The sequence below is a fragment of the Rhinopithecus bieti genome, unplaced genomic scaffold (assembly GCF_001698545.2).
Source record: "Rhinopithecus bieti isolate Rb0 unplaced genomic scaffold, ASM169854v2 scaffold_38981, whole genome shotgun sequence".
In the NCBI taxonomy this organism is placed as follows: domain Eukaryota; kingdom Metazoa; phylum Chordata; class Mammalia; order Primates; family Cercopithecidae; genus Rhinopithecus; species Rhinopithecus bieti.
The window spans coordinates 1725962-1739435 of record NW_016819573.1 but is presented as its reverse complement, the minus strand read 5'-3'; the positions used below and the strand labels follow the sequence as shown (position 1 = coordinate 1739435).

Here is a 13474-nt window from a genome sequence, read left to right as displayed (position 1 = left end):
TGGGGTGTGTGTGTTTCTGTGGAGTGTGGTACATGTGTGAGGGTGTGTGGGGGTGTGTGGGGGGAGGTGTGGTGTGTGAGGGGTGAGTGTGTCGGGGGGATGCAGGGTGTGTGGGTTGTGTGTGGGGGGGTTGGTGTGTGTGGTGTATGTGTAGGGTGTGTGTGGGGTGTGTGTGGGGGTGTGTATAGGGGTTGTGGTGTGTTAGGTGTGTGTGGGAGGGTGTGTGTGTGGGGTGTGTGGTGTGTGTGGAGATGTGTGTAGGGGGATGTGGTGTGTTAGGTGTGTGTGGGAGGGTGTGTGTGGGGTGTGTGTGGAGGGGGTGGTGTGTTAGGTGTGTGTGGGAGGGTGTGTGTGGGGGGTGTGTGGTGTGTGTGGGGGATGTGTGTAGGGGGATGTGGTGTGTTAAGTGTGTGTGGGAGGATGTGTGTGGGGGCTGTGTGTGTGGGATGTGTGTGGGGTTGTGGTATGTGAAGGGGGGGTGGGGGTGTGTGGGGTGTGGGGGGGTGTGGTATGTGGGGTGTGTGTGTGGGGGTGTGTGGTGTGTGAGCAGTGTGTGTGGGGGGTGTGGTGTGTGGGGTATATGTGTAGGGTGTGTATATGGTGTGTGTATGGGGGTGTTGTGTGGGGTGTGTGTGTAGGATGTGTGTAGTGTGTGTGGGTGGTGTGTGGGGTGTGTGTGGTGTGTGTGGGGTGTGGTGTGTGGGGTGTGTGTGTGTAGAGTGTGTGTACGGTGTGTGTGTAGTGGAAGGGGGAGTGTGTGGGGGGTGTGGGATGTGTATGTGTGTTTGTGTGTATTTTTCCTTTTCTTCCTTCATCACTTTCTCCTTTCCTAGTCATTGCTACAGATGCCCTTTGGCTAGTATCTCAGAAATGGGATTTTGGGATGAATGAGTGTTTAGAGGAACTGAAAGTTAACACAACATCTTTTTGATTTAGTTAAAGATGACAAACTCCAAAGATTTCACATATTCATTTTTAACAGGCCAGTCTGACAGTGTTTCTGCCTCCCCATCCAGCGCTGGTGCTCACGAGTTTGCCCAGTTCCCACCTGGCCCATGCCCTCGCTGAGCTTTCCTGCCTGGTCTCCTGCAGGCACCTGAGGAATGGTTTCCTTTCGGACCTTGGTGGAATGCAGGGCAGTGTGGGACACTGAGCAAGGCTGAGTAGAGAGAGGGGCTGGAGTCTCTGTTTAGCCCCTGCTGTTTAACGCTTGGCCAAGAAGTTAACCATTTTCTGCCCAACTGAATGGACTCGGAGCTTTGCCCCCAGCGTGCCCCACAACAGCTCCATGACCTGGGCAAATGATTTGTCCTCCCTCGGCCTTGGGCCCAAGTACATCCAAACCAGCCCCCATGGCCTGGTCCAGGGCCAGCGGTCAGTGAGGTCTTCCATTCAGCCCTCGCCAAGCTCGGGGGAGGCCAGAAGCTTGGACCTTCTTACCCTGCTCTTCAGTACTTTCTGGAACTTGGATTCGATCTGGTTGTGGAAGAGATTCAACAGCCACCTGCGGAGAGAAGCACAGCCTGCCACTGAACTTGGGGACGGCCGGGTTCCTGGGAAAGCTGGGCCCGGGTCCCTGGCCAGGCCAGTCCACAAAGGGAGCCCTCTCCACCCCCTCCTGGCACCCTGCTGTGTCCCAGTACATCCAGCCTGATTTGGTGTGTCTGGCTTCCCAGTGCCTGTGGCACCCCATTGCATGATCACATTCAGTAGATTTGGGGAAGTGGCTTGAGAATCCACATTTTTCTCTTCTTTTTTGGGAGGGGGCGAGGGACAGGATCTCACTCTGTCACCCAGGCTGGAAGTGCAGTGGCACAATCTCAGCTCACTGCGACCTCTGTCGCCTGACCTCAAGCCATCCTCCCAACTCAGCCCCTGAAGTAGCTGAGACTACAGGCATGTGCCATCACGTCTGGCTAATGTTTGTATTTTTTGTGGAGACAGGTTTTACCATGTTGCGCAGGCTGGTCTTGAATTCCTGAGCTCAAGTGATTTTCTGCCTTGGCCTCTCAAATTGCTAGGATTACAGGCCTGAGCCACCACACGTGGTCACACTTTTCTAATCAAGGAAACAGAGACTGGAAGAGATGAAATGACTCGTCCAAGGACTTGTATATTTTTTGCAAACTCTCCTTCAACCAAAGTTTCGCTGTTCCTCCAATAGCCAGATTTCATTCACCTGACAGGGGTCCCCTTGTCAGGTGAATGAAAGTTTATTTTTTTAATGACAATGATGCACCAATATTCCTGGCTTAAGTCTGTTCATCTCAACATCGCTCCCCAGAGAATGATCTTCAAGTGGCTGTGCAAGCCACCTGGATCATTATAATTATCAGAGGCCAGGCTGAGCACCGGATTGGCCAGGAGCTGCAACCAGGAGTCCAGCTGGCAGTGCCCCGATGGAGACCTACCCCAAGTCTCCCGACATGTCCACCTCCACGTCATCGATGTTGCTGCTGCAGCTGGAGGCAGTAACTGTGGGCCTCCCTGAGGACTCGCTGCCCAACAGAAGGTTGACTGAAATGCTGATGCCCTTGACACTCACATCAAAGGAGCCTTGTAGTTTCCTGGAGGAGATAAGAGAAGCCATGATTGGTTCCTAGACCAGGGTCTGCCACCATTTGTGGGGAAAATAGAAGTCTCAGTTCTTACCTCCAAATTGATGGAACTGAGCAGAGATTTAAGAATAACAAATAAAGCCATAAAAGATCTAGAAGAAAACCCAGATCTAGTATTTATAGTCAGGGCTGGACGAAGGCCTTTCTAGGCAAGATCCAAGACTCATAAGCCGTAAAGGAAATCCTTGATAAACTTGTCGGCATAGAAAACTAAAACTTCAGTGGACCCAAAAAATGCCATATGTAAAGTAAAAAACAAAATTGCAGTACGAGACATCCAAAGAGCCAGTTTCCTTAATATATGAGCTAATTTCCTTAATATACAAAGAGCAAGCCAATACAAATTAACAAGGAAAGAAAAAACAACTCAAAAGAAAAAAAAAGATATGACCAGGAAATGCAGTATAAAATAAGCATATAAAAGTCATTAAAAATGAAAATAGCAATGACACCAGTTCTCACCTATCAGATTCAAAAAAACTTTTGAAGTTTTAATACCCAATGCTATTGAATGTACGAGTAAACAGAAGTCCCAGACGCTGTGGTTGGGAGAGCACATTGGCTCAAGCTTTCTGAAACACAAATCAGTGAGATCTCTCCTCGTTCTAACACACATACTCTTTGGCCCAGTAATTGAACTTCTAAGCCTTTATCCCGTGGCTCTTCCTGCCAAGATACATGTGAGGTGTGGGACAGCTCACTGAAGCATCATGGGCAGTAGAGAGAAAAAAAAAGGAAGCAGCCGACATGTCCACCAGCAGCGACAGGTTGAATAAGTTGTGGGCACCCATGTTATGCAGACTTGGAAAACAATGGGTCAAAATGTGGTCTATTCCAGGGGTCTCCAACCCCAATGGTGGTTGTCTGGAGCTGGGGGAAGGGAAATGGGGAATGATTGTTTAATGGGTAAGGAGTTTTCTCTTGGGATGATGAAAATGTTTTGGAGTTAGATAGGGGTGGATGTTGCACAATATTGTGAATGTATTAAATGCCACTGAAGGTATACTTTCAAATAATCAATTTTATGTTCTGTGAATTTCATATCAATTTTTAAAAGCACATTCAAAAAAGTGAAAAAACATGAGGTAGATCGTCATATGCCCATATAAAGAGATATTTAAGATATTTCACTGACAAAAGACAGGGTAGGAGAGTGTGGCCGGTTCCTTTCATGGAACTAGAAAGAATGTGCGTGTGTAGGTGACATATAAACTGGGCATCTTTCTAAAGCAATAGAATGTGAGCCACACATGTAATTTTAAATTTTCCAGAAGATACATTAAAAAGATAAAAAGAAAGAGCTGAGATTGGTTTTAGCAATACATAATATCATTTCAACATGTCATCAACATAAAAATTATTAATGAGATTTATTTATTTATATTGAGACAAGGTCTCACTTTCTTGCCCAGACTGGAGTGCAGTGGCGTGATCTTGGCTCACCACAACCTCCGCCTCCCAGGCTAAAGCGATTCTCCTGCCTCATCCTCCCAAGTAGCTGAGATTACAGGTGTGTACAACTATGTCCAGCTAATTTTTGTATTTTTAGTAGAGATGGGGTTTCACCATGTTGACCGGGGTGGTCTTGAACTCCTGACCTCAAATGATCCACCTGCCTCAGCCTCCCAAAGTGCTGGGATTACAGGCATGAGCCCCATGCTTGGCTGGTTTTTTTTGTTGTTGTTGTTGTTGTTCTTTTTTTAAATACTACATCTTCAAATTGGGTGTTGCATACTTAGAGTAGATCTCAACTTTTACCAGACACTTTTCAAGTACTCAGTAAAGGCATGGCTGGTGGCTACTATTTTGGGCAGTGCAGGTCTGAAGTATAAATATGGCCATGTCAACCTATATGGGCTGTTCCTTCTGTTATGGGCTGCTCTGTGTCGCCAGCTGCCTCCCAAATTCAAATGTTGAAGCTCTGATCCCCAGTACCTGCGGATGTCACAGTATTTGGAGATAGGCCCCTTGAAGAGGTGATTACATTTAAATGAGGCCATTAGGGTGGGCCCTAATCCAATCTGCCTGGTGTATTTATAAAAAGAGATTAGGACATACAGAGAGAAACGGGGTTTCTTTTCTTTTTCCTTTTCTTTTCTTTTTTTTTTTAGAGATGAACTCTTACTCTGTCCCCCAGGCTGGAGTGCAGTGGAGTGATCTCAGCTCACTGCAACCTCTGCCTCCAGAGTTCAAAAGATTCTTCTGTCTCAGCCTCCTGAGTAATTGGGATTACAGGTACCTGCCACCACACCTGGCTAGTTTTAAATTTTAATTTATTTTTTATTTTTAGTAGAGACTGAGTTTCGCCATGTTGGCCAGGCTGATCTCGAACTCCTGACCTCAAGTGATCTTCCCGCCTCAGCCTTCCAAAGTGCTGGGATTACAAGGATGAACCAATGTGCATGGCCTCAGAAATGGGATTTCTTAAGCACAAAGGGAAGACCACGAGAGGACAATTGCCAAAGGGCAACCATCTGCAAACCAAGAAGAGTGGCCTCAGAAGAAACCAGGCCTGCCAAAACCTTGACCTTGGCCCCCAGCCTCCAGAACTGTGAGAAAACACATTTCTGCTTAAGCCACCCAGTCTATGTTTGTTACGGCAGCCCTAGCACACGAATACCCCTTCCATTCAAGTGCCTCTGAGGTCAGAGATCTGTTCAAAGTGCCTGAGAGCCAGAGCCCCTGGAAGCAGCCTTTGGCCAATGAGAAGCAGGAGGAAGGGGTGACAGGGTGGGGCTGGAGTAACTCAGAGGCGTGTTCTCCGCTGTCCCTGAGTCCCCCAGCTAGACAGAGCTTCACTTGCCCACCAGGCTGATTTCCTTCCCTTCCCTTCCTCACTTCCCACTCCCCTGTGGGTTTCCTCAGATCACTTCCAGGATAAAGTATTGCACTGGAATTCTTGCCCTAAGGTCTGCTTCTGTGGGAAGCAAACGAAGGAGACATGATATTATCGCACTTAGCCCTCCTGTGACTCCATCAAGGAAGCAGGCCCGTCCCCTTTGGGAGATGAGGAAGTAGAGGCTCAGAGAAGGAAAGACACTCATCTAAGAGCCAGGACTCAATCCCCAGGCCACCTCTGGGCTTGAACTCCATCTGTCCACCACGTGGCCTTTCTGATGAGCTAGGAACACCTTGGACCTAAGAAGGATGGGGCGAAGGCCAAGGCCAAGAGCTCCAGGGCCTGGGAGCAGGGCCAACTTACAAGAATGACTTGCGCACCTTCCACCTGCCCTGGACCCGGATGAAGGAGTCGGAGATGCTGAGACTCAGGCCCTGGCCGGGGACAGGCCTCAGTGCAGAGTGACGCAGCTCACAGCTGTGGATGTTCAGGCTGAAGGGAGAGACACAGAAGGAGGTGTCAGCCCCGGGCCTGGACCCAGCCTCACCAGGGACCTTGCTCCCACCTTTGCAGGCCTCCCCTCTCCACAGTGGGGACTAGACCAGCAGGATCTGCTCCAGGTGAGCACCGGCTGTGTCCCAGGCAGCGACCATGTGTCCATGCTAAGCACATTACATTCTTCATGCCATCTGGGCCACACTGAGGGGGTCAGGACTGTTCTTGTTTCCTTTCCACAGAAGGGGAAATAGAACCTCGAGGAAGAGATGCAATTACCCGCAGTTTTACAGTCAGCATCAGAAACCATGAATCTAACGACCCCAGGTGGCATCCTCAGGAGGTCTGTAGACATATCTCTTTGGGTTTGCAGCTCCTGCTAACGCTCCCCTCTCCCAATACATCCAGGTAGGCGGGAAACAGATTCAGGGAATATGGTGGCAGCCTTAAGAGAAGACCCAAAAAGGGTCAGCAAGGTTGCCCACAGTGGGAAAAGAATGGTCAAGTTCTGTTTTATTTGCCTGGCACACAGTAGGTGCTCAATAGATGTTTGCTGATGGACTGAATAAAAGAAGGCAGGAATGAAGGAAACACTCAATAGCAGTGAGTGGGGAGGGGTACAATGTGCTACGGGCCTGATTGTACTTTCTTCACTGCCCAGCCCTCGAAAAGCAGTTGACGCCATTTTAAAGTATCAGCTGCTCAAGTCTAGTGATCTTTTGAAGTCTTGGCTCAAATGCCATCTTCTCTGGGAAGCCTTCCCTGACTCCCCCAAGCACCAACTTCAGCTCTAACCATTGGGCTACTAGATTTAAAGTGTAAGGTCTATCTTCTCTTCCAAACTATATCCAGTGGCCAGATTGGATCTTGGATTAGCACTCTGAAGGAGGAAGCAGATCAACCTCATTTTACAGGTAAGGAAACCGAGGCTCAGGTCACACAGCCAGATATTAAGGTCTTCCTCAATATTTGCTGCATGAATGAGTGGAGGAGCTCAATTCCTTCCCAGAATTTCCTTCTGAACTCTTCAGGGAACTGTCCCACTGTCTGCCCCAAAGAGATCCCTCTGCAGCCCAATCCTGAGGCTCTCTCTTCCTCACTCTCCAATTCGCCCTCACAGCCAGCTCCAGCCACCTCGGAGCCCCAGCAGAAGGGAGAGCCCCACCTGCGGAACTCATAGCTCCCACGGCCGGCGTGGGGGATCCTGACGTCCCCGGTGAAGTCAGGCAGCGTGATCCTGAGCAGCTCACTCTGCAGAGCCAATAGCCCCTCCTGGGCCGCTGTGGACAGGAAATAGCTGGGAGTCAGCTTGATCTGCCTGCCTCCTCCCCTGCTCTAAACCCTACGGTGGCTCCCACCTGCCCTGAAGAGAGAGGTCAACATCGTTATTAGCATTAAGTACACTGACAGGATATGAGCCCCTCTGTGTGCCAGGTAGCATGAGGGACATTCAGAGGCGTCCCTGCATTTCTGTGGCATTGTTAGGTTCATACCCATTTTACTGACAAGGAAATGGAATGCCTTTGCCAACAACTCCCTGAGGGCAAAAGTGCTGTGCGCTTGGACAGGTGGTTTTCCTTCTTGTCCTCCATGGCATCTGGCCTGCGTAGAAGAAATTGGAAGGATTTGGGGGCTAGAGAAAGGGGGCATCTTTCTAGCTGGGTGACTTTGACAAAGTCCCCAAACAACCTTCACTTTGTTCATCTGTCAAATAGCAATGACAACAATACATTTGCTGGGCGTGGTGGCTCACGCCTGTAATCCCAGCACTTTGGGAGGCTGAGGCGGGGGTATCACCTGAGGTCAGGAGTTCGAGACCAGCCCAGCCAATATGGTGAAACTCCATCTCTACTAAAAAATACAAAAATTAGCCTGGTGTGGTGGCACACGCCTGTAGTCCCAGCTACTCAGGAGGCTGAGGCAGGAGAATCACTTGAACCCAGGAGGCAGAGATTGCAGTGAGCCGAGATCGCACCACTGCACTCCAGCCTGGGCAACAGAGTGAGACTCCGTCTCAAACAAAACAAAACAAAACTTTCCTCATTGGGTTGGCATCGAATGCAAAGCAAGAAGATGGCTGGGAGGATAACAAGCATTCCTAACTTGTGCCTGGCATACAGCAGGCACTCAGTAAATGCCTGGAACAGCAAACAGGGTTTATATTATTAAAAGTATGGAAAGGGGCCGGGTACGGTGGCTCACGTCTGTAATCCCAGGACTTTGGGAGGCTGAGGCAGGCAGATCATCGAGACCATCCTGGCCCACATGGTGAAACCCTGTCTCTATTAAAAATACAAAAATTTGCTGGGTGTGGTGGCTCGTGCCTGTAATTCCAGCTACTGGGGAGGCTGAGACAGGATAATCACTTGAACCAGGGAGTTGGAGGTTGCAGTGAGCTGAGATTGTGCCATTGCACTCCAGCCTGGTGACAGAGTGAGATCCCGTTTCAAAAAAAATAAAATAAAAATAAATAAATAAATAAAAATAAAAAAGGAAAGGACTAAAATGCCCAACCTCAGAGGACTGGTTACATAAACATGGTGCGTGTGCACAGTGCAAAGGAACAAAAGACAAACTCTCCTGATTTATGGTTTCAATGCAAGTAGCAGTTACCAGGTCCCACTGTTCCGAGATCTGAGGGACCCAGGTTTCTGCCCCCAAGGCAGGCATGGGTACGCAGATGACCAGCGGCCTCCCCTTTCACCTCTTTCCAATTTGCTCTTCTCCCTCTAGCAAACGCACATGTTGGGGTCCCTCTGCCTGGAACACTACCCCTTGTCCCTGGGTAATTCCCACTGTCTTTTCCATTTTACTTTATCCTGGAATCCTTCCCTGATTTCCCTCTCCCTGCCTCGAGCCACTCTGGGCACCTAAAGGAATGTTGTTATCTCATTTAATAGGTAAGGCAGTTCAGGCTTTAGGAATGTGAGAAGACGTGTGGTCAGTGCCTGTCCATAGCCTTGAGTCTTTCCAGTAAGTGATAGTTGACTCCCAGCTGCCAGTGTCTGCCTCCCTGAGCCTGTATGTCCTGAGGCTCTTTGTCCTGGAACTGCAGAAAGCAGGTACATGCAACAGGACAGAAGTGCTGGGGCGCTGACAAACCCCCAGCCCAGAAACCCTCAATTAATCACTGTGGTGTATAAATATCCCAGTTCCCTTGCCACCTGGATAGTCTGGAGGCTTTGTTTCAACATTTTAAAAGAAATATTCCTACTTTTGCTCATTCTTTGTTTTATTTTTATTTATTTATTTTTTTTTTGAGACAGTCTCCCTCTGTTGCCCAGGCTGCAACGCAGTGGCATGATCTCGGCTCACCGCAACCTCTGCCTCCCAGGTTCAAGCGATTCTCCTGCCTCAGCCTCCCAAGTAGCTGGGATTACAGGTGCCTGCCACCATGACTGGCTAATTTTTGTATTTTTAGTAGAGGCGAGGTTTCACCATGTTGGCCAGGTTTGCCTTGAACTCCTGGCCTCAAGCTATCCACCCACCTCGGCCTCCCAAAGTGTTGGGATTACAGGTGTGAGCCACTGCGCCTGGCCTGCCCATTCTTTAAAATTGAGGAATAATATACATAAAGTACCTAATGGGCACAAATTTTAAAGGTATTGCTAAATAATTTTTAATGTTTGTTTTGTTTACTTATTTTTTTTGAGACAGAGTCTCGCTCTGCCGCCCAGGCTGCAGTGCAGTGGCACGATCTCAGTTCACTGCAAGCTCTGCCTCCTGGGTTCAAGCGATTCTCCTGCCTCAGCCTCCCGAGTAGCTGGGACTACAGGTGCCTGCCACCACGCCTGGCTAACTTATTTTATTTTATTTTAGTAGAGATGGGGTTTCACTGTGTTAGTCAGGATGGTCTTGATCTCCTGACCTTGTGATCTGCCCGCCTCGGCCTCCCAAAGTGCTGGGATTACAGGTGTGAGCCACTGTGCCCGGCTTTTAATGTTTATACAGCCCTGTGTCACCACCTGGATCAAGATATGGCACCTTCTAGCACCCTGGCAGGCTCCCCTCCCTCATGCCCTTCAGGGTCTCTGCCTGCCTCTAGAGGTGACCACAATTCTGACTTGTAGTTCAGAGGCATGTGTTTCCAAACTTTACGCAGAATTTTCCCAGCTGAGTGGTTCCCATCGTCAGAGGCGGTGGCTGGTTTAATCGCACACTCTCCTGGCTGCCCTCCCTTCCTCATCTTAGTACCGATTCCCTACAGTGTTTCCTGGAATCATTTCCCAAATCAACCACTTGCACGCAAAGCTGTGTTCTGTTGGCTGGTGGTGGACCTCATTACCACAAATAACGTGCCCAGGGCACTCAGCTGGTGGGCGGTGAGGCCAGAATCGGAGCCAGAGCTGCCTGACCCAGAAGGTGGCACTGCCCCAGGGAGAGGGTCTGGTCTGTGTCCCCACTCCCTGTCCCCACTGTACGCAGAGCAGCCTGGGGCCTGGGTTTGCCAAGTGCAGCCACAGCAGACGTGGCTTCTTACCATACTCCAGTCCCTTGTCGGTGATCCTGGCGACCAGGCTGGGGTTGGCACCCAGAGCCTCTGGGGTGGACGTGAGCAGCAATGCCAGCAGTATGGACGGCAGGGCTCCAGCCAAGGCCCCCATCCTAGATTTCCAGTGCAGTGGGCTGGGACTGTCCCAGCTGTGGATTGGGCCCAGGTCCCTTAAGTGGCCAAGGTCCGATGGCTGGGGGCAGTTCCTGAGGGTGGGTGGGCTCCTGGGAGCGGGAAGGGGAGGCACAGGGACTGGAAACTGCTTGCGACATCACTGAAGTCATAAGGTCATACTTAGAAGCCAGTTTTCACTGCCCAGATCAGTGGATGAGGAAGCCTGGCTTCTATGATCATCCCTGCCCACCCTCCCCACAGAAAGACTCACATTCATCACCATTCATCTTGCCTCATCTCAGCCAGTCTCTTCAGAGCTCGGCTAGGAAGGCTTGGTTTTGCAGATGAGGAAACTGAGGCTCAAAGAAGCCACATAGTCCCCTCAAGATCTTACACCCAGCAGACGGCAGGTTTGAGAGTGAAGCCACATCTGGCGCCATCCAAACTCTCTCTCTCTCTCTCTTTTTTTTTTTTTAATATACCGGCTCTGTTTATTTAAAAAATAAATGTTTTCCCCCATGGGAAAACAGCCTCTCTCAAACCTTGCTGGTGGTAAAATTTTCTGGAAAGCAATTGGCAAATGTTTAAATAGCTACATGCCCTGTGACCCAGGAATTCAATTTCAGGAACTTGCCCCTAAGCACATAATTGCGTCAGTGTGCCAGTCAATCATGGCTCTAAGATACCATTGCTACGCTGTGTGAAACAGGAGAAGTGAGACCCAACCTCATGTATCCAACAGAAGGTCATTGGTTAAATGAATTATGACACACACTTTAAAGTGAGGCTGCAGAAATAAAGGTATTTCTTGGCAAGGAAAGGGGTCTCATGAGGCATCCGTTTCCAATGGCACCATAGAGTAAGGTTCTATTTTGGGGGGTTCAAAATCGGCTTCCATACTCAACAGTCTGGAAAATATTTAGAAAGAAGTCATGGGGCCTTGTCTCTGGTTAGGGGGTAGAATTATAAGTGTTAAAAAAAAGTTTTTGCTTGTTGATATGTAAATTTTTTTTCTTTTTTCATTTTTTGAGACAAAGTCTACTCTGTTGCTCAGGCAGAAGTACAGTGGCACGATCATCGCTTGCTGCAACCTCAACTTCCTGGGCTCAAGTGATCCTCCCACCACAGCCCCCTGAGTAGCTGGCACTACAGGCGTGAGCCACCATGTCCAGCTAATTTTTTGTATTTTAGTAGAGACGAGGTCTTGCTATGTTGCCCAGGCTGGTGTCGAACTCCTGAGCTCAAGTGAGCCTCCTGCTTGGCCTTCCAAAATACTGGGATTATAGACTTGGGCCACCATGCCCAGCCTCTAAAATTTTTATTTTCTTGGGGGTATGATCCCCGGCATATGTTTGTCGTAAGTAAAGATAGTAAAATTTCATTCTGGAAAACAAAATTTATAGTACGGACTGTGCTTAATTTTTAGACTTTTGCCCCAGCCCTGCTTACATTTGGGAGTTCTGCTCTGCTCTCACCCCCAGGAAGTCTTCCCTGACCACTCCCATGCTTCTCTGGATTCTAGAAAGGGTCTCCCCTGAGGTCCCAGAACCCTTTACGCTTTACCCACCACAGCATTAACCACTCTGCTTTTTGGTAATTGTGGTCCTTTAAAAATATGCCCACAAATTGTTTGATACTCCTTCCATCAAAAGGTAGTGTTTCTGTCCCCTTCCCTGGAAATTGGGCAGGTCTTCATGATGGCCTCAACCAATCGAATGTGGTGGGATTAACAGGGTGAGTCCCAATAGGTCACAAACAGCACAGGCAGGCACTGAGGTTAAGATCAGGACGTCCCACATTAAACCCAGGGAACCCCACAGTCCAGGCCTCTCTGTTCCTCTGTACCGCGTTGCTCCTGTCACTGGGGCTGAGGTTTATTGGGGTCCTCTTCTGTCCCTTCCCCCAGCCCCCACCCCACCAGTCTGGTGGCTCCTTGCGGGCAGGGCTGAGTCTTCCATTTCCTGAGATCCTTGCAGCACCTGGCAGGAATTGAAAAGAAACTGATATTTATTGAGCACCTACTATGTGCAGGTGCTGTGCTGGTTAAGCTGCACGTCTCCTCTCATCCCTGCATCAGCAACCCCAGGTGCATATTTTAGTCTTGTCTTGAGATGAAGAAATTGAGGTTTGGCAGGGTGAAGTGATGTAGGCCGCAGTCACCCAGCAGGAATTTAAGTCCAGGTCTGCGGGATGCCATTCCAAAACGCTGGTCAGGGCAGGCTTCTCTTGGGAGGCAACAAGCTGAGCGGAGGCCTCAGGGTAAGGAGCCAGCCTTTGGGAGGCTTTGGTGCAGGGAAGGGCTCACAGGTGCGTCCCCAGTGTGCCTAGGGGCTTTTGCTTCCTGGACCTCAGCCTGCCCAGGAGTGGAGGAGAGTGGGGGAGGACATTCTGGAGCATAAGGATCTTATGGGGACACAGATGTTACTCTTCCTCTGGCCGCAGTTTAAGGATGTCCCTGGCTGGGGGTCATTTGCAGGGTTGGGAATTTCCTACAGCAGCAACCTTAGAACTGCCAAGTGGCCCAGGCCCAGCCTCCACCCCTGCAGGTTCCCACTCCTGGCTAAGGTCCCTGCTGATGGCCCAGGACCCAGCAGAGGCCTCAGGGAGCAGCATGACCCCAGTGCTGGTCAGAACCCCTGGGCCTTTCTCCTACCAGGCTGTCCATCCAATTCCACAAAAGCAACAGCTGCTACCACTCTGGCCACCACTCAGTCTTATTGCAGTGAAACAGGGACTCTTTTAACAAGGATGTTTATTGTGTTCTTGTGCAGGAGAGGGCACCCACAAATGGCAGTGCATCAAATGATGGGCAGGCAATCATAAAACTGTCCCTTTGACATAAGTGGCTACGAATGGCGCCAAGAGGGAGAGGAGTTCCCTAACAGATAGTTGACGTCATCTGGAGCCAGCAAACCA

At 49.6% G+C, this 13474-nt stretch overlaps 1 protein-coding gene across 1 annotated transcript in view; it reads right to left on the bottom strand.

The window, feature by feature from the left end:
• Positions 1-10711, bottom strand: part of LBP (lipopolysaccharide binding protein) — a 31325-nt gene extending 20614 nt beyond the window's left edge. Inside the window, exons 1-5 of the mRNA XM_017859129.1 lie at positions 10433-10711; positions 7118-7232; positions 5821-5949; positions 2412-2567; positions 1441-1504 (exon numbers count right to left, since the gene is read on the bottom strand). Coding sequence (XP_017714618.1) covers positions 1441-1504; positions 2412-2567; positions 5821-5949; positions 7118-7232; positions 10433-10556 — 588 coding nt within the window. The 5' untranslated portion in view covers positions 10557-10711. The remainder of the gene's footprint in view (positions 1-1440; positions 1505-2411; positions 2568-5820; positions 5950-7117; positions 7233-10432) is intronic.
• Between the last annotated feature and the right edge of the window lie 2763 nt (positions 10712-13474).